This window comes from Synchiropus splendidus, chromosome 3 (genome assembly GCF_027744825.2).
Source record: "Synchiropus splendidus isolate RoL2022-P1 chromosome 3, RoL_Sspl_1.0, whole genome shotgun sequence".
Taxonomy (NCBI): domain Eukaryota; kingdom Metazoa; phylum Chordata; class Actinopteri; order Syngnathiformes; family Callionymidae; genus Synchiropus; species Synchiropus splendidus.
Window position 1 is genome coordinate 24,230,009 of NC_071336.1, and position 23,831 is coordinate 24,253,839.

At 43.8% G+C, this 23,831-nt stretch overlaps 1 protein-coding gene across 2 annotated transcripts in view; it reads left to right on the forward strand.

Annotated features, from left to right (window-relative positions):
- kcnh2b (potassium voltage-gated channel, subfamily H (eag-related), member 2b) overlaps positions 1–23,831 on the forward strand; it is a 213,104-nt gene that overhangs the window by 19,791 nt on the left and 169,482 nt on the right. For both annotated transcript variants that reach the window (XM_053858662.1, XM_053858663.1), the window contains exon 2: positions 1,746–1,976. In XM_053858662.1, coding sequence (XP_053714637.1) covers positions 1,746–1,976 — 231 coding nt within the window. The remainder of the gene's footprint in view (positions 1–1,745; positions 1,977–23,831) is intronic.

Here is a 23,831-nt window from a genome sequence, read left to right on the forward strand (position 1 = left end):
GATAGTGCCTCATCACTGCGACTTGTAGCTTCATCGTCATCAGATCAGATCACACTAGACTGTCTTTATTCTTCGCACCATGGGAACATTTTGGTTGTTATGGAAGTATACAAACACACTACATTAAATACAAACAATCATTAAAGGCGGACAAATACCATCAACGTTGAAACAAAGAAAAACACTGTACTTCTGTAAAAAAGAAGAAAAAATTGCATCAAAAAATGGCCTCAATACTAAGCAAAAAAAAATAAAAATAAATAAAAATAATGATCAAATACCACCAGTTAGAGTGTGGTGCTATCTGACAAGAACAACAGACAAGTCTGTCTCCGGAGGTGCTGCTCAGTTTTTCCAGAGCAAGAGAGAAGCATTTTTTGTGGGGAGAGGACTGTGTTCAAGTCGGGGAGCAATTGTTGTCAATTAAAAATAGGCAGGACACTTGAAAACTACAGCAAAACACTGATGCAATTTAATCATGAATGTAGTTGATGTGATAGGAAGGGTTTAATGTTTATATATTCAATACTTCAGTGTTTTGAATTGTGCTTGTGCAAGTACAGTAGCTTACCTATGTATTTATTTTACTTGGCTTCGGTGTGGCAGTTCACTGTGACAGCGTGTCTGGAATTCACCCATATTTATAAGGCCTTCACGAGTATAACAAAGTGTTAGTAAATACAGACGAGCACTTCAGCTCCTCTGGTTTTTGTGCTGGGGTCTGCTCACAGTAAAGTCTGTTGTTCTGCAGTGATCTCCTAGCAACCAACCTGAGATCTGCACCAGCACCACGGCTGGTTCTGTCCCTCCTTCAAACCTCTGTCTCTTAAATCTCCTCAGCTTGGCCGAAGCTCCAGTCAGCAGGCACACTGAAGCCTAAGGTGGGGTTCTGAAACACATATACAGGGCTTCGTGGGCCGTTTTCCTGCCAAGCCACGGTCATGAGTGGTCGGAAGTTGTGCAAGAACGGACAAGTAAAAACACGAGTCAGACCGATGCAAAGTCCTCACGACTCAAGATGCTGCAGTGACCCCCCCCCCATCCGGGTGAAAGATCTCTCCTCTCACCAGGCCTGGACAACCAACTCATTTCCCACTGAGAACCTTGGTCTTCATTCAGAAAACAAAACAAAACAAAAAAAAAAGTGTATTATCATGTAATGTACGTATTTGTTTAGTGAAAAAGAAAACGAAGCAAATGCACAGCTGTGTATTTAAAAATGTATGAATTAAATTACCAAAGTATATCAACTAAAAAAGCATTCAAACCAAAATGAATATTTTTAAGGCAAAATGCATAATTTATGAAAAGAAAAAGGAAAAATAAAAAAATGAAACTATAGGAGGAATTAATACCATAAGAAAAAATATTGAAATAAGGGAAAAATTGGAAGAAACATGAAAATTCTTACATACTGTAATTGAACACCATGAGTCTTTGTACTACGTAGGTAGAAGCTGCTTAAGTGCCAGTGGTGGACCTGAAGGTCCAAGTCTCGGGGGTGTCGTTGCAATAAGATGACATTTAACTTGAGCAGTATAAACACTGAAATATCAATAAATGAGTGCAGTATACGTTGTGCAGTGTTTGTGAGTATTCAGTGGCTGAGTGGACGCTGTTCTTCAATGATCAATTGGTTTGTTAACACATTAGCAATGTCACTTTACTGTCACTACCGAAGACAATTCATGATGTCAGTCCCCTCAGAGTTGACGACTCAAACTTGTGTTCGTCTCCGTTCACAGGTCGAAAGTTTGTCATTGCCAACGCGAGAGTGGAGAACTGCGCCATCATCTTCTGCAACGACGGCTTCTGCCACATGTGCGGCTACTCTCGCGCAGAGATCATGCAGAAGCCGTGCACGTGCAACTTCCTGTACGGACCTAACACCAAACGGCTGGCCATCGCCCAGATGGCCCAGGCGCTGCTCGGGTCGGAGGAGAGGAAAGTGGAGATCGACCTGTACCACAAAGACGGTAGGACCAGGAGCTTTGATCATTTGGAGGGGGTGATGAAAGGCCGAGGTTTTGTTGACGGTTCTTTCTGTTGGAAAATTTGTCAAAACTGTTGTGAATGCGGCGCACAGATGACAGAACAGTTGGATGGTTCTCTGTTGAAGCCTGATGTTCATACAAATGAAACCCTTGCGATGACTTTCAGCTCACTGGTGAGGAGTTCTGTCACTCAGGAGAGACTCGGAATAAAGCTGCTGCGTTGAGACAAGTCAGTTGAGGTGGTTCAGGGGTCGACCCAGGACAGGTGGAGGGAATATATCACTTCACTGGCCTGGGAGTGTCTCGCGATCCCCCTGTCTGTGCTGGTGGATGTTGCCTGTGTGAGGGGCATTTGCTGCCCCTGTGACCTGGCAACTGTTAAGCAGACGGATGGATGGATGGATGGATGGATGGATGGATGCTGAAGTTATTAAATCAGTTTTACCACACTTTTTGGGTGAATATTTAAAGTATCTCTACTATTGATGTTTCTACTAAGCAAACCTGTAGTTGGTTTCCTGTGCGTCTCGTGGTGAGAAATCTGAGCAGGAAGGGAGCAGCAGAAAGTGAAATTGAGCCTTGCTTTTGTACTAAAATGCTTGAGAACAAATACAGCAGGTTTTGGTTTTATTTTACAGCTTCAGGAGAAAGCTGGTCATCGAATCTGATTGTTTTCATGGAGGAAAAACAAAGCGTATCAGGTGTCATAATTCCAGCACTTTGAGTGTTAAATGTCTTCAGAATTTGTCAGATATTAGTTGTATTGTCAACTGTCTCTTTAAATATTATGAGTTGATGGACAGCAGATTTTGCCTGGGATGAGCAGACGTGTGAAAGTCCATGCCTGGGAGCCACAAATGACCTGCAATATAATTTTATAAGGCTGGCTATTCATTTGGTTAATACGCTTTCTTTACAAGTGCCCGACCACTCATTCTAGTCCCACTGCACTGCAACAGTTGACACAGTCAGATCGGCTGCTAATGAAAACCTCCATGATGAGTTGTGACCCCAGAAGCACTGGATGGAGCTGATATTACTCTAAACTAGCGGCGGTCATAATAGAGAGCACATCCCAGGACTGCAGCCAGAACATCTGATGGGCATCTTCCACCTGTAGCGAGGCCCTCAGGGAGTGGAGACAGGAGCAAATGAAGGGAGTAAACCGAGTGGACGGTGACTAAGGAGAACATTGGTTGGAGAAGCCAGGGAACGCTGAGGAGCTGTGAGGCGGAAGAAAGTGTGCGAGAAAAGCGGTTACTGTCAGAAAGTGTGTTTCTCACGTCATCTGAACCCGCTGCTGGTGGCGAGACAGACGGGGGAAGAGAGAAAACACAGAGATGGCGCCAGCTGTCTCCTTTCTCGCTGAAATTTCAGACTGCTATTCAAATGTTGTCTCAACTTTACAGGATACATGGTTACAGTGCTGTGGTGCTGATTTAATAGTGTAGAGTTTGTTTGTGTGCTGAAGTGTTTGTTAGCAGCTCTGGTGTTCTGAGACAGGGTTTGGTTTTAAACTGCCTGAATAATCTGGACTATTCAAGTTGAGATTTTGATGGACAGCAGTTCTCACCAAGGTCAGGGGGCAGGTTCTTTGGTTTGGTGACCTCAGGTTCTCATTCAGGCTTTAGATCTGGTCTGTGCAAGGTGTGGCCCCGAGGCCCACATGGGGCCGCTGACCCTCAGTTTCAATATTTGATATTTAAAGTGCATTTCATTTGAATATTACTCAACATTATTTGATGTGTATTGTCTTCACCATCAAAAACAAAGTGAAGCCATTTCAAAGACACTAAAACTCCCTTGGAAATATATGCTGTCTTGCATTGAAATTTAGTTCTCATTGATTTTACCTGAGCAGAACGTATCAAGTGATGTCATTGTTGAGATGGCAGGATGCAGGAACTTTAAAACAGGAAATGACATCCATTTTATTTGTCAACAATTCTGGATATGCCTTGATACGGAGCAGCATGCACCAAACATAATCATTGAAAACATAAAGGAGATATTTTTCTCAGTTATTACCATTTCACCCAGGAAGTGTGTATTTAAAGCTGGAGTATCAGACTTGTGGCCCTCAGGATGCTGTTTTGCAGCCCGCCACCGGGTGCCAAACATTGGGCGAGGAGTGGCCCCCACAAGGCAGTTCCCCTTGTCCAAAGTCAGATGTTTAGAAAACACTGGTATAAGTGGATGAGGCATTGGTTTTACCTTGCGAGCACCTATATTACAGTGCAAAACCACTAAATCGCTGACATCTGTACAGAAGGATAAAAAAAAAAAAAATGTAATAACAGAAGTCTTATAAGACCTTTCAGTCCTGTCATGCATGATGGGCGGCCTCAAGACCTCGGCAGACATTTACCCTGCTGGCCTTCAGAATTTGGCCTTAGTCCTTGGCATTTAATATGACTTACGGTCTTTTTTGTCTGTTCTATGGGTCTTCAAGAGGATCACTGGAATCAGCACCCCGGTGAATCCAGTTTGAGGCCCCTGATTTAAAGGATCCCAGGAGGAGAATGTTTGGGTTTTCACATCGTAGTGGAAACTCTTGTTTGTATGTCATAATATTGTGAGAATGTGCATCTCTCTTGATCCTAGTTGCAAGCCAACAGTATGTTTACGCAATGCACTTATTTCTTCGTCCACCATGGACCTCACAAAGTGAGTGTCACTTTAAAGAGGTAATGGCGGTTTTAAATGTTGCTCAGAATTAGCTGGACTCACCTCTAAAGCTAAACTCCAGCCTGAAATGATCATGCCATGAAAATAGTGCTGCACTGTACTGTAAACGCTCAGGCAGCCGAGCCAGTTTCGGTCCCTGCATCTCCGAGGTGACCGGACAATGGCGCAGGTGCGGCCGTTTCGCTTTACCTGTGCGAAGCCGTGACCCCGCTGACTGGGCTCTCCGGGCCGTAGACGCGGCAAGACCTCAGATGAAGACTTGTATAACCCCAGCAGTGTTGTTTAAATCACCGGAGAGCTGCTGAGTGAATGCACCGGACACGCTTCATCCATAATTCACCCAAGGAGGAAACTCTACGCCTCCTCCTGTCCCCTCACCTGCTCCCTCCCACGCTGCTGCTTCCTCCTTATATAAGGACGGGCTGTGCAGCTGAGTGTGCACCCTGGTGTGACTGGGATTTGAGGGAGACTGTGACCTACACATGTGTGAATATCCGCGCCGAACATGCGAGAGCACCAACTCTCACACCACACCTCATCCGAGGCCATTCATCTCGTGCCAGACTTCGGCGAGAGCTTTCACGATGATAGATCTCCCCTCTCACTCTCATGCTCAATTGTTCGGCTCTGTTTGCCGCGCGCCTAATCAATCATGCTCCACAGGTAAACTGCGAGAGGAGGGAAGCGCACACACATACAGAGAGCATGGAGGAGGAAGCTCCGCCACGGCGGCTGCCCTAGTTGGATCTTACACAACCTGCAATATTCAGCACTCTCTCCGGGGGACAATGTCCCGATCAGACACTGACCGCTGCCGTCCAAGAACATTGGAATCATTAATCTGGGCGCAAACTCTCTGCATCCGCAAAAATATGTTTGTCCACTCGGGGTCACTTTTATTGCATCTTTTCAGGCATCTTTTTCTTTCAAGGCCGTTCTGAGTCTGGGCCATTAAAATAGTTATAAAATAGCAGAACAGCCCTCAGTGTCTCAGAGTGTTAGTGCTGCTGTAGATGTTTATGACTCAAAACCTCAAGTCATTTTTAATCCACCGCCGACTGAGCTCTGGAAATGATTAGACTGTTTCATGAAGCTTCGACTCAAACAGTCTGTAGCAACTGGACTCAGTCACAACTGGACATTTTCAGATGCAGAGGCTCACGTCAAGTGATCCAGGGGTACCTTTACTCCTATTGCAATTTGGTGACACACGTGCAAGTGGACGTTGGTTTCCTGCGATAAGAACTTCTCCCATCTCTCCAGTCGCATTAAAAAAGTAGTTCACTCTGCTGAGGTCCAACGTTGTGGACCAACGTTCTGGAAAGCCAACATGGCGGAGTGAAGCAATTTGGTCGCTGCAGTCGGTACTTTTGGTTAAAATGCCAATGATCAGAGTGCTCAACTACAAATGTCACCTGAAACTTGATAAAAGTGGACTGCAGGTTGGTGGGTTGCATCCTTACTTTTAACTGTTTTAACTGTGAATCAGTTGCTTCAGACGTGTAGATGCTGAACAGAACTTTAAGACCCATTTATGCTCATTGTTACATATGGATCCGGAGACGGACAGAGCCCTCTGTCCATGGTCTGTCTTCATTTTGTCTGTAGCATGTTTCCACAAAGCTTATGGATACGTGCAAAAAAGGCCCCTTAAGAGTAGCGTTTTGTGCGTCCAAAACAAGTCCTTCCTTCTATTGTTTTTTTGTTGAACTTCAATATTTACACTTGGCTCCGTGAGAGTCTCTTTGTGGCTGTTGTTTAGCGCCGTAATGTGTAACATCGCTTGAATCAACCCTGGTTTCTCGCCTCTGCTCGTCCCAGATAGGTAGAAATGGGAGGTCTGAGCAGAAATGTTTGGGCATTTGTTGAGGATTTACCACAAAATTCAGAGAGATTACATGCTGCTCGGAGCTTTAGGAGGAGAAAGACTTTCGGTTGCTCACTGGATTTTCTGCCATTGTAAACTGATAAAAGGCAGATGATAAATGGATGAAAGAGCCTGCTTTTGTGATTTCTCACAGAAGCGGTTCTAGCTCGGGGGATTGCAGCGAATTTGTTACTGGGAAATTCCACACAGCTGATCGGTGCGCAGGTGTTATTTCCAACTGTGAAGTTCTCGATAAGGCAAATAAGAGGCTTTCTTATCAAGCTTTGTTGTCAACAAAGTTTGAGATCTCCCCTGGAGATCTGCGCTGAAGATGAGCAGAAGATATCAGACAGAATCCGCCTCCCAAACACATTGTGATAAAACCCAGAGGAGCTAAGCTGACTCTTGTGTGAGCCTGGAAAGACGCCTGCCTGCCGAGCAACGGTTGCTAGGCAAATACTTAGAGACCTGCTGCTTCTCTGGAGGGTTAGCACTCAGTGACATGAGTGCTGTGGATGATCCCGCCTCCGAGTACGAGTCCATAACAAGCGTAATCACAACTAATGCAACCAGCTGTCGCCCACAACACCGCTCCTTTTGAGGTCTTCATTTCTGAGACTTGATGGAGAATAAGGGGAGAGTCATGCTCTTCAGACAACTGAAAAATGTCGGCTCAAATATTTATGAGGTATCTTTTATTTGCTTCAAAAAGACATCTGCCGTCGTAGTGATGCATCGTCTGCCTCCTTCATTAGCTGCCCAATGTGGCGTGGCGTGCGTCTCACTCACGCACACACTATGGTCCAAAGATGAAGTATCATTAGCATGGAACTCAGCAGAGGCAGCGTCACGTCTCTGTGCCCTTCTCTGCATTTACACACTTGGTGGGACCACAGGGGCGAGATTAAGGTAAATTAGCGTCCAGTGAAGCTTCTTTCACCAGCCTCAAGTTCAACCCGTCTCCAACAATTACAGAATGTCCAGCGTCAGATTTTCCACTCGAGACTTAGTCAGCGCTGAAAGCTGCGGCGGCGAGAAGTCAGACCAAGCTGACCCGGCTGTGTTTGAAATGTCATCCTGCGGTATGTGCTTCAGCCGGCCTGCTTCTGTGTCAGCCTCAAGATGAAGCTCCTACACTTCTTGGATGATGATGATGATGATGATGGTCCAGAGGTGCCGACGAGAACCCTGACCTGAGAAAATGCCTGCTGGACATGGATGTGAAGCACCTGCCTCTCACTGAGCTGGCGCTAGCATCTGTCGCTTCCTTGCTGTCGGCTGAGATATTGTGGCGCTGCCTTGCACACCCTTTGGTTGATCACTCTGCCTCTATATTAGCAGAAGAAGATATTTGCCAAGCAGGTTGTTCGCCTGGTCTGGTGACGCAGTGATATGTCTGGCTTTAATACGCATCATGGTGCTTAACTGTGATCTTCTTCCAGAAGCAAGTGAGACGTCTGCTGCATATCATCCATCTGAGGCGACTGCACAGTCAGCAAAATGACTCACATTATTTTTCAACCGTTTCGAAGTTTGAACATTTCAGCCTGCAACATTCCATTTTACAGAATCGTGGACACATACTGTGCGTCGCGCCCGACAACAGCTCCTCTGTGGGCCACTTGAGTGATTGCATCTAATGAAAAACTGGCAAAGGTAGATTTTGTGTAATGTTGACGGTTGCAAGACAAGCCTCAGGAGAAAACCACTGAGGCCAGAGAAAGAAAATTGGTTGTCACTAGATGAGTCTTTCTATGAAGACAAAAATGCTATCGTTTATTGCAGGTGGTTCATGCTTCATTTAGTGAATATCCAGTGAAGAAGTGGAATACAATTTGTACATTTTTCCACCACGGAGTCCTGAGGCTTCACAGTTTAAAGTTACACCCTCTTTTATATTCATTAACTCAACAATAAAAGTCCACACTTTGTGTGCTACGTCTTTTCTCTGCACCTCTCTCTGGCAAAAGCCCCGGACAAACAAGCGTCGACTCCAAAACTCCATCGACGGTGACTATCAGCATCTGTCCAGATGTCAACAACAAAACAAGATCGATAGTGGACATCATACGCGGACACGGCTCTACATCTCTGCCATTAGGAAAGTTTCTGAATTGAAAAGTGTCGTTCAATTCTGCTCAAGTTCAAAAATATCTTCATCCATCTTCATAGCTTATTGCCATTATTGTGTAGCTAGCAACGCAGCTGAAGGGCGGTCGTATTAACCACCATGTGAATGTCCTGTTGTGCCGTTTACATTTGTGCACTTGTCCTCAGAGTGTAGACATTTGCAGGCCAGCGGGTGTGCAGTCATCTCACAGCACAGACGTGTCACCGTCAAGGTTCAAAGCAGCTTTTCTTGTACTCGTATTATTCTGAGAGTCTGTTCCTCTCCAGGCTAATCTGAATATGGATGTGTACAGTATGTAAATGATCCCTCTTTGGTCTCTCCCTCTCGGCCCGTGTGTTCAGCAGAACTTCATTGGAGTGTAACCAGACTTTCCTTTTTGAAGTATCTCTATAATCCCAGTATGTTACTTGACATCACAGGGTAGTTTAGATTATTTTCCAGTGTTGTTTTCAGTGCTTTGTGGCAAGACTTGGTTTATGTAAAAACACATTTGCAGGCTTCAGAGTTGGTGGCACATTTAAGAGTGCTGTTGTCAACAGTTACTCTGGTTGGATCTATTCAACCACCAGTGTGTCATGTGACCTGAGAGAAAGGAAAAATCAGGCCGCTGCATCGGCCCCTCCACACTGCTACGTGACATTTGATCTTTTGTTGTTGAGCAACAATGCATGTGCGAGTGCTGTTGTTATGATTGATGAAAGGGCCAGTCAGAGCGCGTTCATGCAGGTGCCCAACTTTTCAAGTTGATTCTGCTCACAAGGCGAGATGATGAGATGGACCTTCATGGCAGAGGTCTCAAATTCAATTATGCAAGGGGTCAAAATTTCACCTTTTGTATGGGACATTGGTTTTCTTTGATAGGACAAAGCAATGTTGAGGAATCTTAGCTAATGTTAGCTTTAAAATACCTACATTTGGCTCAGCCATCACAGCTTAAAGGAACCAAGTGGACCTTGGTTGCTGGCAAAAAAATGACTTCCCATCATCTTCTTGATAATAATAATAATAATAATAATAATAATAATAATAATAATAATAATAATAATAATAATAATAATAATAATAATAATAATAATAATAACAATGAATTATTGGTGTTCAAAGTGCTTTTCAGGCAGATATGAATTTCCCCTCTGCATATGTCAGAAAAATCTGGGCTCTAATTTGGCAATGTGCTGAGACTTGTTATTGTTATTCTTTAGATTGCCCATTTTTATCAGATTCTTGTCCTTAAAAATAGATAAATGAGACATAGTGATATTGAAGTTTTTTTTTTACTTAGTTGTGTGACCAAGACATATACCACTTATATTTATTATATCTATGATTTATGCTGAGAATCTTAAAAGAAAATGAAACAATGCACAATATTTTAAGCATTTAATGTCATACATACATTGTTATCTATCTTCCCCTTTTTTCAGTGACACATTTTAAGTACATTTTTTTCTGCAATGTTTTTTCTGCTGTCTTTTGACTTGATGGAACCTCACAACACTCACATCATATACTGTGGCCCCATTCGATTTAATTGCAGAACCTTGCTGTTTGTTGAGTTTATGTAAATGAATATGTGACATAGTGATTTTCAGATTTATTCTTGACATTTATAATCTCCGATTGCTAGCACGTCAAAGGGCCAAGCCTGAGCGTTCGTCATAGAAAGTCGTGATGTTGACTTGTTTTGTTGGTGAGTTAGTTGTAGGTGCACTTAAGCTAGTTTTGGATCTGCTTTCAGTCGCATGTATTTACAGCTCCTGCCCACCCTTACACTGCAGGGGTGTCCGAACCGGTCCACGAGGGCCGCAGTGGGTGCAGCTTTTTGTTCCAACCAGTCAAGCACATGCAACTTCCCCAATCTGGTGTCCGAAGACTGTGATCCGCTGCTTGTTTCAGCTGAGACCTGACTTGGTTGCAACAAAAACCGGCAACTACTGCAGCCCTTTCTAGAGCAGTTTGGATCCCTGCTATACAGTGAGTTGCTCGTCCGGATTTAGCCCCTTGGCCTTGAGTTTGACGCGTGTAGCTAAGCATTTAAAGAGGCACCTCGATCAAAGGTTGAGCGATGGTTCCCAGCTAGTGATCCAGAACGTACAATAATTACACTAAAAGATAAGAGATAAAAGCTACTCAACATTTCAGAGGTTGGGAGACAGACACAGTGATGGGTACTGTGAACGGCTGCAATGGAAATGAATAAAAAGATGGTAAAATGATGTGAAAAAAGTGGGTTTAAACTCCAAAGGCTTTAATTCTGAGTTCAGGAGGAGAAGTGTCTGTTGATCAGTAAGTATTATTTGTGATGAAAAATGTCAAAAAATAATGAGTTTTATTCACATTCTAACTTTTTAAATGCCTCTATTTTGTTAAGTGTTTCTGACAGCGGAGCGTCCCGATGTGCTTTTAGTGTCGCTTCATGTTCTCTGTAAGGAGCGTGCCGAGTTATGTGGCCTGCCAGCTGGACACAGTGAACACATTACTCAGCTCATAAAGACTGACAGACACACAGAGGAGTGTTCCAGACAATAGTGTGGCAGAACAGATCGAGCGGGTCCATTCTTAATCCGTTATTACTTCATTTGTCTGCGTGGCGTCGCTCCATCAGTGCCTGTCAGTCAGCCTTCACTGGCGCGGCGGAATATCCGTCAGATGTTTCATTCTGCTGCAGGGTACAAGCGGGTTCATGTCCACGACGGCGCCGTACCTGCTGTGGAAATGACACTGGGGCGGAGTGATGCATAATACAAATACTCATTTGAAACAAAGGAGGCCATTTGGAAGGGGGATCTATAAATAATGAGTCGTGCGCTTTGTGAGATGTGACTTTCTGGAGTTTCCTGAGTGAAACACACCTAGATATTAAAGAGGTGAAGCTTTGCAGCTCGATCTCCAGTGAAATTATGTCTCTGTTTTTATGGTCACCTGATAAACAACAGCATAAAACACTAAACACATTTACAGGTTATCTGTCGACATTTTGAATTCCTGCTGGCATGAAAACAAACGGTCAGACTTCAAAGTAATGAGGTTTAGTTCCTCTGACCTTCAGTTCTACAAGTTCTACTCAATGCCTCCACTGACCCTCAAAACTAGTGATGGATTTATCAGGTTTCATGAAACAGTGTCCTGATTTTCAGAGGCCACCAGATGGCACTGTCTGCTCGAAATATTTGGACTTGAACAAGTAATTCAATGAAACCTCACATCATTTCAAAACCAAGAGCGCCATCTAGTGGCCTTTGAAATTTAGGACACTGTTTCATGAACCCTATAATACTGTTTCATGGTACCTCATCCACCCATCACTACTCAAAGCTAGAGATCTCACCCGGTGAAGACAACATTGCAGTAGACGGGAAGACAGCAGTCTTATGTAAAAGCCACGCATGACTTTTGACTGCCATCCAGTCAATGTATATCAACACCTTTGCTTCCTTGTTTCTCAGTCAGTACTTTTATTGAGTAGTGATTTTCCGTTCTCTGTCATGGTTCAAGTCAGCTCTCCCTGCGGTGAAGATTTTTTATCATCAGTATTGACAAATGCATTCTGAACACACCTCAAACCACAGGATTCTATTAATGGAGCTGTTTAAGAAAAGATAATGGGGCATTTGCCATCTCCGCTCAGGGAGGACCAAAATTGGGACAAAACAAAACAAAACAGAAATCCGTTTCCATTTCTGTTTGTCAAATGAAACACCTGAAGATTGCATTTTAATGGTCCTACTTCTATTTTTCAGCACTTTTATAAAGGACAGCGTGTCCCCCATATTGTGCCCTGACTCGCTGCTACCCTCCATGACTTGGTAAAAGGAAAAGCTATTTGTTTTAATGCAAACATTTATCAACATGCTAATATCTTGACACAAATTGTTAGTCAGCTTAATAAATGTATTCACTTTCAGCCGTTTACCCACTTTCAGTGGTTTTAACATGGAAGTACGTCAACTATTTTCCAGACCGGGAGAATGGTTGGTTTCGAAAGTTTTTCAGATTTGCATATCTGCTGCCAGACTTTCTGCGGAGTCTAAAATTAGAAATTGTCTCATGAAGCCCATGTGACTGAACTTACAGTCTGGGATTCATCTGTTGACTTGTTTGTTGACCTTCTGTTGATGCCCGCCGTTCGTCTTCATTTGGCGCCTGTGCTGTTCCAGTCCAAAGCTCTAATGTCTGATCATAAACATGTCCATTAGTGTTATGGACCTTTTCATCTGGTGTATTTGTTGGATTCAATTAGTGTCACGGCAGACCATCTTTCCCTGAAGCCCCATCTCAAACCTCTCTCTCCATATGTCTCGCCTGTCTTGTGCCGCTGAACTGTTGCTCATTATGCTGCAGAATTCATCCACCAGGCCTAAGCTATGGGTTTATGGGCTCCAGCATCAATGTGTTCACACCAAACACGAGCATTCAGGAAGCAGAGGACCTGCCTTTTCAAATAGCAGAGCTCTTTGAGCCACCGCAGTGGGAGGAATGTATTTAAATGCCCATGTACAAGGAGTCCATACTGAGAAGCCCGTCAAGTCTGCCCACTCACGCTCCACCCCTCGCTGAGCGTGATGACAGAGTCGGATGCCAACTTTCACAAACATGCAGGTGTTTTTGTGAACATGATGGAGCCGGGGGATGAGCCTTCTCTGTTTTTCCAACGTTCAGTTCAAATGAAGGAAACCATTTCGAGGTGCTCTTTTTGAGAAATTGGTGCTCATAAAGAGCTAAATATTTGTCTTCAAACGGTCCATTTTTAGTCCCTTGTTAGAGAAAACAAATCGTTTTTTGTAAACAGCTGTGTCAAAAACATCCAGTAAAACATGATGTGAACTTGAGATGTCAGGAGGACTTCTATGACCTTTATAAACAACATGAGGTGATGTGGGTCGTGACTTGGGCATGAACGATTCTGAAACGATTCTTAAATGTCCAAATTCCGATGACTGCAAGGAATTATAGACGGAAGTACAGTAACTCATGAGTGCAGCGCGCCGTCACCGGAACACGATAAGTTGTTTGTTTACTTTTTTACAATCTAATTTACACACGACCTTATTTCCTGTCATGGACCCACAATTTTAAAAAAAAATTAACGTGCCACAGAGTCAAGCATTTTTGGTCACAAGAATAATAATAAAAAACAAATAGTCCACAAATTCCCGCATCGAGTGACAAATGTCAAAATGGTCAAAAACCTTGACATGAATAACTGTCCTCTTGCTAATACACGTTCATTCGTTTGAAGGACGTTCTTTGAAATTTGATGTTGAAATGACAACAATTAAGACTGAACATGTTTGTGGTACACGTGTTTTAGATAACACGACTGATGTGATGCTTTCTAAACTACTGACTGAGTTGATGATTTCTTCCTGATGGACGCCTGTTGCGTGTCCATCAAGGAGCCTTCCTTCATATGGATCTTTACATCTGTGGCAGGGCAACTAACTCCCCCCTGAGCTTCAGTGTGTGTGGAAGCTCTCCTGAGTCGCAGTGTGCTGTTTACAGAGCTGATAGATTGTGTTGACATATTGTTGTGAAGCCTGTTAGGGCCATGTTTAATAACCCAGCACAACTAATGACGGTGAACACGCACAATATTAATGTGCTCCGACGCGCTCGCATGCAGTGTGCGAGACACAATTGCCTTTGTGTGAGGATAAGTACTTAAACATTGGTTTCCATTTGGTAGTGTAAAATAAGCCTCCTTTTTTATTTAATACTCCAATAATCGTCTTTATAAATGTGTTGCGACTCAATTTACCGCCACCGTATGTGTTCCTTTATCAGGCTCGATGTGAAAAACTAGTGTGGAACACAGGAAAACAACCGCGGCTGCTCTTTTTTTCTCAGACGTCCAATTGAGCTGCTATTTATTTGACGGATTTGTAGGCCGACTGATATACGAGACCTGCTTCCTTCCAAACTATTGTGTACTACGTCTGTTCCAGGGCTATTAGCATATAATACAGTTCCAGTAAAAAGGATTGAGGTGCAAGTTGACATCGTGAGTGTTGGAGCCGATGAGTTTCCTTAAAACCACAATCATTGTTGTGAATCTGTGAACATCTCATTTTCATTTGAAGTATTTCAAATATTGTTTTTCACTTTTTGTCTCTGTGATTTGCAGCCTGACTCAAAGCACTGATGAGTATTTAATCATATTAGTTTTTGCATTTGTGAAATGACACTTTAGTCTAAATGCCATGAAAACAAAGGCCCCTTTATTCTGTGATTAAAGCCTCATGGATTAGATGTCTAGAAAGCATGTCGCTATAGAACCAGCCCAAAGAAGAAAGAGCTGTAGCTGGAGTGCTGAAGGCAAGTGTGTGTTTTCTGTTAGGACAGCAACCTGGGGATTCAGTTGAACAGCCAATAGAAAGGAGCCTTGTGCATGAATCAAGTGCAAAGGACAGCAGGTTAACTGTAACGTGTAGCTATGATCGTGAATTTCTGTTTTAGCAAAGACATGATATTCCTATGAATTTATGAACCGCTCCTCGGCAGCAATTTCTTAAAGCATGTTGGCTTTTAAAAGGAGCCTTTTAAGCAGACTTCTGACATTATATGTTGCAGTAATTTTGTTTATTTATGGAACTAGTTTTTTTTGTAAGTACGAAGTTCTTACATTAATAGTTTCCTTCCAAATGTGTTTTTGATATGTGGAAACATGTATTTATTATAATTGTAATACGACCATTACTACTAATAATAACAATAACAATGATAGTAATTATCATTATAGTGAGTGAAAATTATGCTCCTCAGATGTTTCAGAATGGAATCCAGCTGCTGTACCTTAGAGAGTGTCAAGTCATTTTTGGTGGGCTGGAGACCCCTGACACATGTGGCTGTTGTGGCACCCGAAGTTCACACTGTTTAAGTATTGGGCTGGATTCATAGACACTGCACAGTGCAAGCAGTGATTCTTAATGTCAAAAATTTACCTCAAAAGTAAAAGTAGTGGCTTGGAACCAGCCATGAAGTGTTGGCTGGGTAGAGATTCTGTTTGCAAATTGTGCTATATACGCACCGTGTGATAGATTGATGGCAGTTTCTGCATAATAATGTGAATATTTCAGGGAGAACTAAATGGAGAAGTGGTACTTTCAACAGCTCTGTATGACTCAATTTCAAGTACATGTGTTTCAGTATAATATTCCTTGAACAGGTTTGTCATATCCAAGATCATGTGTACTGTACACAGTCCTCTGTTCTGTAGTCAAACATCTCGACTTGATTTGACAGCTTTGAGAAATGAAAGATCAGTGCTAATATTGTTATTCAATGCAAATGAGGCAGTGATTTCTGTTGAGTGACTGACTGGTAATAGAGGAATTCCCTCAGAGGGAACATTTGAATTCAACCTCGTACGCATGCGAGCTTGTTACGCCCATTAAAAATACACCAGCCCGTACTCTCTCCGGTGCAAATCCAAATCCCTCTGATCTCCGCTATAGGTTCCACACTATCTCCTCGGTAAAAGCAACCAAAGTGTAATTGGTGATCGAATGTTTAATTACATTGTAACGCTCAACACAGTGCCTGTTTTCTGAGGACGGTCTTTGGACCGTTGCGTAACTAGGATCACTGCACCACGAAGACCTGTGATGTTTTTCATTGTGAGATTGTGTTTTCGCAACGTCAATTTAGGTTAGGGCGACGATTGGAAAGCACTTCCAGGGGAGTTTCCAGTGTTGGAAACTGACCCGGGGACGGCAAGATAACCCTGTGGCGCCAGGTGAAACCCAAGTGCTGGTCAGATGACATGCTGACTTCAGATTAACAGATAACCCTGGTTGATGAAATACTAGCACCTCTACAACTGTAGCGCAGTGACCACACACACAGACACACACACACACGGGAGGGTCGTGGCTTTCCTGGGATCCCAGCTGCATGCATTATTCACCTCTGACAGCCACCTGTAGCTCACCTTTGACCTCTACTGCTGCTGTATCAGATAGCACATGACTTGTGAGGGGCTTCCGATCTTCTCCATACCTTTATGGGTCCATTTAAAAACATGGCGGCGGCACGACTGAGGACAGTGTGTTTTTTTGATTGAAATAGCAACATATTGTGAGGGATGAGGAGTTGAAAAAGCTAGGAGGCACTGAAGGTCCTGTTGTGTCTGGAATGACACAGTAAATCTTGCAGGGAGGTGAAAGGACCTGAGGCAAAAGAAAGAGTCCAAAGAGCATCAAGGGCAAGTTAGTTTATGAGGTAAAAGGACAGAATCAGTTGCCAGGCGGGGTCATACACAAAGGTCGGGCCAGAATAACGGTTGTAAGATGGTCAGCAGTGTAGATAAGGAGTCTGGCAGGCAGGACTGGGCAGTAGGAAGAAGAGGAAAGGAGAAAAGCAATAAAAGAGTCGTCATCCGCCATTATTTTAGTGAACTGCTTTTGTAATTTCATTCATACGGCAGGCGGCTATAGTGATGTATGATGAGAAGTGTGGACGCTCACGCTCAATTTTCTGTGACTTTCTGCTGAGAATCAATTTCCTCATGGAGAAATCATAAGTCTAATAAACATCCGTGACAAAAGGAACACAGAGAGACAACATGGAACTTACAAAGATGCCATGTTGTCTGGAGAGAAAACTGTTAAATTAAAAAAAAAAGAAATATATATATATATATATATATATATATATATATACACTAAAATGTAAATTAATGTAATGCATGAGATTTCAATATTTATATCAGAAAAAAATTGTAATGTATTCTCTGTTCACCATTGCTGCTTTTGTGATTGTGCCGGAAACACCAGGACAACTGCTGAGTCATGTTTCAGTGCCCATCTAAAGTGGCTATAGGTTACAGGCCGATGCCTCCGTCCCATGCATTATTCCGCCGGTGTAAGCGAGCCCACTGTCTTTTGTGTCCCTACTGTATGAAATACGTCACCCTGTCTCCAGTGACACCATCTCCTTAATTGCCTCATTGTGCTTCGCCTAAGACAATTCCCCATCAACGTGTCGCTTGTGTTGTCGGCCGGAGGAAGCATGTTCGGTTTTGAGAGCGCCGAAGAGGCTTACAACACGGCGGCTTAGGAAATATATAACTTGCACTCAAGCAAGTACTGTTCCTTTTTAAAGTGTGGAGGCACTTCCACTCTGGAGGAGTACGAGCACGAGAAGTATTTCCAGGCATAACTGTATTTTTGGTGATCAGAGTTCTTCGGTGCGCTCTTTCGTCGATACATACTTCTGGAATATTTTTGTGTCATGAGTTCATTTAAGCTGGGCGGATGACATGCCCTGCAGCTCCTCTGAGGGAGCACTGAGGTATTCCCTGGCCAAATGTGAGAGGTAATCTCACTAGTGTATCCAGGATCTGTTGGCCTCCGCCCAGAAGGACAGGTCTGAAATACCTCACCAGGGAGGCATCCTGACAAGCTGCCTCGGCCACCTTGACTGCCTTCTGTTGATGCGGACAGGTCGCTCTTGGGTAACCATTTCTGAGGGACAGTCCAGACACAGAGGAAACTTGGTTGGCTGCTTATATCAGCGATAGTTCCGACTGGGAACAAAGACCGGAGAGACTAAGCTATTGCTCTAAACTGTCGGTTGAGCTCATGGTTTATCCTTCCTCCACTTCTGAACTCCTCCACTGCCGGAAGGACAGAACTCCTTCCTCTATTTACAATCAAATCGAAATGATGACTCAGGATTTTTAATTTTTTTAAAATATTTTTGGTTCACCACAGTCAGAATCGGGATATTCCTTCCATTCCAAAGAATCATGAAAATAATACTCATTTTAATATACTATGATGTCCTTTTATCTTTTTCTTTTACCGTGTTTGTGGCTCAAATTGTTTTATTTTGTGTTTTCGTCACTCCTTAGGCCTCATGTCCTCACACACACACACACACACACACACACACACACACAAACACATACGCACTTGTACCCATCTTTGTGGGGACCTAACCCTCCTAAACTAATGGCTAACCATAACTAGAACCTAAACCAAACTTAAATTCAATTATAATGACCTGGATATTTTTGATCCTCAAATTAAGGCTTGTGGGGACCGGGGGAGGGCTGAGGGAGGACAGAAAAGTCAAGAAAGGAAAGCTGTCCAACCCTTAAAACCATGAAAATAAATATGCTGTAATTGAAAAGAACATTCGGTTAAACCTGACTTCCCAAATCCTGTTTACTAAAATGGTATTAATTGGTGTTATTTGCTCGGCAAGTGGACCAGACTATTTGCAAAAATCGTCCGGCTCCTCTCAGAAGCACAGAAGACAATGTTTTTCATGAATTGGGATGTAACGACTTTTTCTGCAAGCATTCAATATTTCTTTCTGAAGGTTTATTTGATTCGTGCAGATCCCACAAATGCCATTTATTTTTCAGCAAAACGCCTCGCTACAGAGTTTGGGACTTTTAATCACTGCGACATTACTGTCAACTGCTATTTCTGTGGTGTCAACGTGACAAATCGGGAGGCCGGTGTTTTGTACTGTAGGCCTGATAAATGGAATATTGATTGACATCCCAGATTAGTTTGTGCGCAGCAAAGCCCAGCCATCTTTGGAATAGAACATTAGCATTGATGCTTACAGCCGCCGTCCCTCCCTCGGAGTGCTCTGTCACAACCCGGGATGATAAATGGACCTGGAAGGACTATCTGATCCGTGGTGGATATAGCCAGTCAAATAAAGCTCACAGGGGGAAGTGGACCCGCTCAGGCTGCTGGCACGGGTCGATGTGCAAGGCTAACAGGTATCTCTATACAGCGTTGTGTGAAAGCAAAGCCCTCATGGCTTTTTATCCGCGTGCTGCTTCAACAAAGCGCTTTACACAGGTCAATATATCATAACAGCTCTCAGGCTCATGTCTGGAAATTAACTGCTGGGGCTGAGGATGCTGATGGAAGCACTTTTAATAACATTAATCTGTTCAGGACAGATGAAATGATGAATGTCATCATTAGAACTTCATGCGCTGGAGAGGTGCCCCCTTTCTCTTCCCACTTCCAGACTGAGTGGCGTGTTATTCAAGGAGGAATCCAAACTTTTACAACACAGAAACGCGGAATTAGAGAGGCTAAATGAGAAAACGGATGCAGGTTTTTCTCTTTTAAACGCTTCCTCCCGGCAGGGAGAGGATGGATTTTTTAAGATTACAGCGTGTAAGACACCCCCCACATGAATCACAATTTAATTCAACTTTTTGCCTCACACATGGAAATGGATAAAAATAGATTGGGCCATAGACCTGAGCAATCTTATTACAAGCACAAAAAAAAGAAAAGAAAACGGCTTTCCCCCAAAGAGGTCCAAAAATAACAGAGGCAGAGGAAAGGAGAGGTGAAGGAAATGGAATTGTGCAGCCAAAACCAATAACAAGTAAAGTCAGCGTTGATGCATGTTGAAGAAGATGGCTTCAATTTGTGCGTAGCTGACATCGGTCTCTGCCGTATTGGCCTGGGATATCTGGTGTGAACTGTCGTGCTAAGGAGAGTGAGAACATAGGCTGCTCTTCATCCTCAAAGGGAGGTGGGTGAGGTAGTCAGGAGGAGGAGTGGCCGTTCAAATCAGGAGGCCTTCTCAAGACACTCACAACTGGCCTTACGACCTCTGCAGATCATCCAGAATGAGCTGATTATTCTTCACCCTGCCACCTGATTCATGCTCGCCGACCATTGGTGGTGTGAGGCCCAGTGTCCTACCAGGATGCTGCTACACTGCAATGCAACGTTGACCAGACTTCTTGTTCCCTTCCACTACAACGTCATTGACAAAAAAAAGCAGCTTGTGGTAACTAGACCCTGGTGGCAACGTTTGTCTTTAGTTTATATCAGGCACCTTCACCTTCACCTTCACCTTCACCTTCTTCTACCGCTTATCCGGGGTCGGGTCGTGGAGGCAGCATTCGGAGCAAGGAAGCCCAATCTTCCCGGTCCGCACAAACCTCCTCCAGCTCCTCCCGGGGGATCCCGAGGCGTTCCCAGGCCAGACCGGAGACATAATCTCTCCAGCGAGTCCTGGGTCTTCCCCGGGGTCTCCTCCCGGTAGGACATGCCCGGAACACCTCCCCAGGGAGGCGTCCAGGGGGCATCCGGATCAGATGCCCGAGCCACCTCAACTGGTTCCTCTCGATGTGGAGGAGCAGCGGCTCCACCCCGAGCTCCTCCCAGATGACCGAACTCCTCACCCTATCTCTAAGGGTGCGCCCAGCCACCCTGCGGAGGAAACTCATCTCAGCTGGTTGTATCCACGATCTCATCCTTTCGGTCATTACCCAAAACTCGTGACCATAGGTGAGGGTGGGAACATAGATCGATCGGTAAATCGAGAGCTTCGTCTTGTGACTCAGCTCCCTCTTCACCACGACGGTCCGATACAGCGACCGCATCACTGCTGCCGCTGCACCATCCCGTCTATCAATCTCACACTCCCCTTTTCCCTCACTCGAGAACAAGACCCCGATGTACTTAAACTCCACCACTTGGGGCAAGAACTCTCCACCGACCCGGAGAGATATATCAGGCACATTTTACTAAAATTGAATCTGTGTTTTGGGTCGGACCCAACAACTGGAAATCCGACTGAAAACATCTGTTTATGCGCTGAGTTTCTTGAGTCCCTTAGTGAGGCTCTTCAATGGGATTATTGAAAATTATCACTCTGCTGTTGTTTTCATGTTTCCGCAAAGTCTATCCATCTTCACCGACACACATCACTGCCTAATTGAAATAAATATATCCCTCAAGTAATGAGTTCAAATATGGTGACTGTAATTGAGGACAGCCATGCTACACACCTCCACCCCTCAAGAAAATGATGTCTCTCAACTCAGTCATGATTCATCTGGGAACAACAAAAATACCATCTTTCAACTGTCACGCTCTGATAAGAGACGTTTCCAGGCACAGCAGTGTGGCAACATTAGAGATTCTTCTCCGCTCACGAGAGGATTGTGTGGTTCTCCACGGTTCTCAACACTGACTGACTGACTGAATGTCCGAGGAATGAGTATCTGGGGTCGCAGTGCAGAATTTGCTGCTGAAAGCTCAGGTCTTCGACAACAAAACTCGGCTGCTTGTTCAAAACGATAGACTCCATTTGTGTTAGTTTCGCTTGCGGTTCGCTCCTGTCAGGTTTCGCTGGGTTAGCTTCTTGCTAGCGCTCACATTTGCGGTGGTGATTTGATGCAAAGAGTCAAAACGTTTACTGCAGTGGCTGACTCAATGGGTGTACATGTCCAAACTGCAATTCAGATGTTACCAATTGACCACCATCATGGCTAGCTGGCTCAGTCATGTCTGTTGCTGCCACAGGTAGGCAGCTTCACAGATAGTGAGATTTTCTGGAGAATTTCCCATTTTGTGTAGTCATTTTTACATTGTGATGTAAAATGTAAAAGGTCAATGATGCTTGAAAAGTTTAAATAGCATCTTATTATGTATTTGTCATTCGATCGGCCGATCATGATGTCACCGATATATCGGCCGGCCGATCGATCAGTGTGGCCCAGCACCCAACACAGCCGAGGAGTGTATCCCAGACCAACTTTATTTGCTTCTTTTTAACTGAGAAAACACTTGGGTTGAGCTCGAAGCATCTCCTGCACAAACCAATCACCAAATTTATTTTGAAGGAATTAAATATAACCTCACATCTTTTATAAACCAAGAGCGCCATCCAGTGGCCCCTGAGTATTTGGATACTGTTTCATCAACCCTGTTATACTGTTATTTCATAGTACCTCATCTACCCATACGACTTGTGAGTAAAGATGAGGTTAGTAAGAGACCCTTTTTTATATTGAATAATCATTAACCAATAAGTGCTTTTGTTTTATTTTCAGTGTTTCTGTGCAACCTGCCTTCCTGTGAAAAAACTAACTTAACTCCTTGCCTAGTGATCAATTTCACTGTGGATAATTGCTGTCTACTGAATCCAGCATTAATCAGTGCCTTTGTCAATTCACATTTGGCGATGTATTGCCAGTGTATTAAATTGTCTTGTTCTTCATTTTCTAAAGTGCAAGACCAAACCTTGTAAGATAATTCTAGTCTACCGTAACACAGGCCTTTGTTTCAGTGGCAGTAAAAAGGAGTAATTCCATGGCACATTACATAATAAAATGAATGAGGGGACCTCGAATAAATTCTTAATGGCTTGTTGCAAAGTTGGCAGTGTTCAATGAGGGTACTGTCTGTTTTATAATTTCCTGAGGAGCACCACATTTGGAATCATTCCAGCGCCAGAAAAAAGTGTCGTCCTCACATCTGGCCAAGACACATTTTTTGTGTCAATGACACTGGCTTATATGTTGCTTTTTTAATGTTGGTAGATTAAAGCTTGTCTTTTAAAGACAGAAATATGGTGCGTCCGTCCAAGAAGCCATTTACGTTCCGTATTCCCCCTCTCCCAATTGAAGACCTAATGCGTCAACATGCGACGCTGAAGGCCGCCTTCGGCGTCAGTATAGGACACGAAAGTCTGCTTTCCCAGCTTCAATATATTATGCCATGGGCGTGAGGATGGGTTGGTTTAACAAATGGTCTATGCTCTTACAAAACCATGCTGTAAACACTGTCTGTTTTAGGCTGATCTAGGTTGTGCTGCTGTTGGTGTAAACACACACGGGCCGCAGGATGGGCATCGAGAAGTGGTTGTTTTTCAGAAGCAGTGAGAAAATGGAAACTGGAATCCTTAAGAGATGTTAATTTCTGTTCCTTTCATTGGTTCCTGACTGAGGTCCGACTCCAACTGGACACTGTCGCTGCGCGCCCCAGGCTCTGTGTCATCACCTCCGACTGACCGCCTCAGTCACAGCCAGGAGTTTGAGCGGCGACAGGTCGTACTGTGGCTTCGTTTTGTTTGCGAAGATAAACGCGTCTTAAGGATGAGCAAACCCCTTCGACACCATCGCAGAATGATGACAGAGTGTTCCGTGTTTGGTCTGTGACGCCACACACCCTCCAGCTAACAGCTAGCACGGCGGTTAGCACGGAGCTAACTTGTAAGAGGAGATTGATTTGTTTTCAATGATGTCACACACATCACATCTGCGCTACTAGAGTGACGTAGTGAAGTGTCCTCCGTGTCTCTCCTAATAATAACCAGAACTGAACTTGGGAGCTACACTGAACACATTGTTTTAGATTATTATTCAAACAAG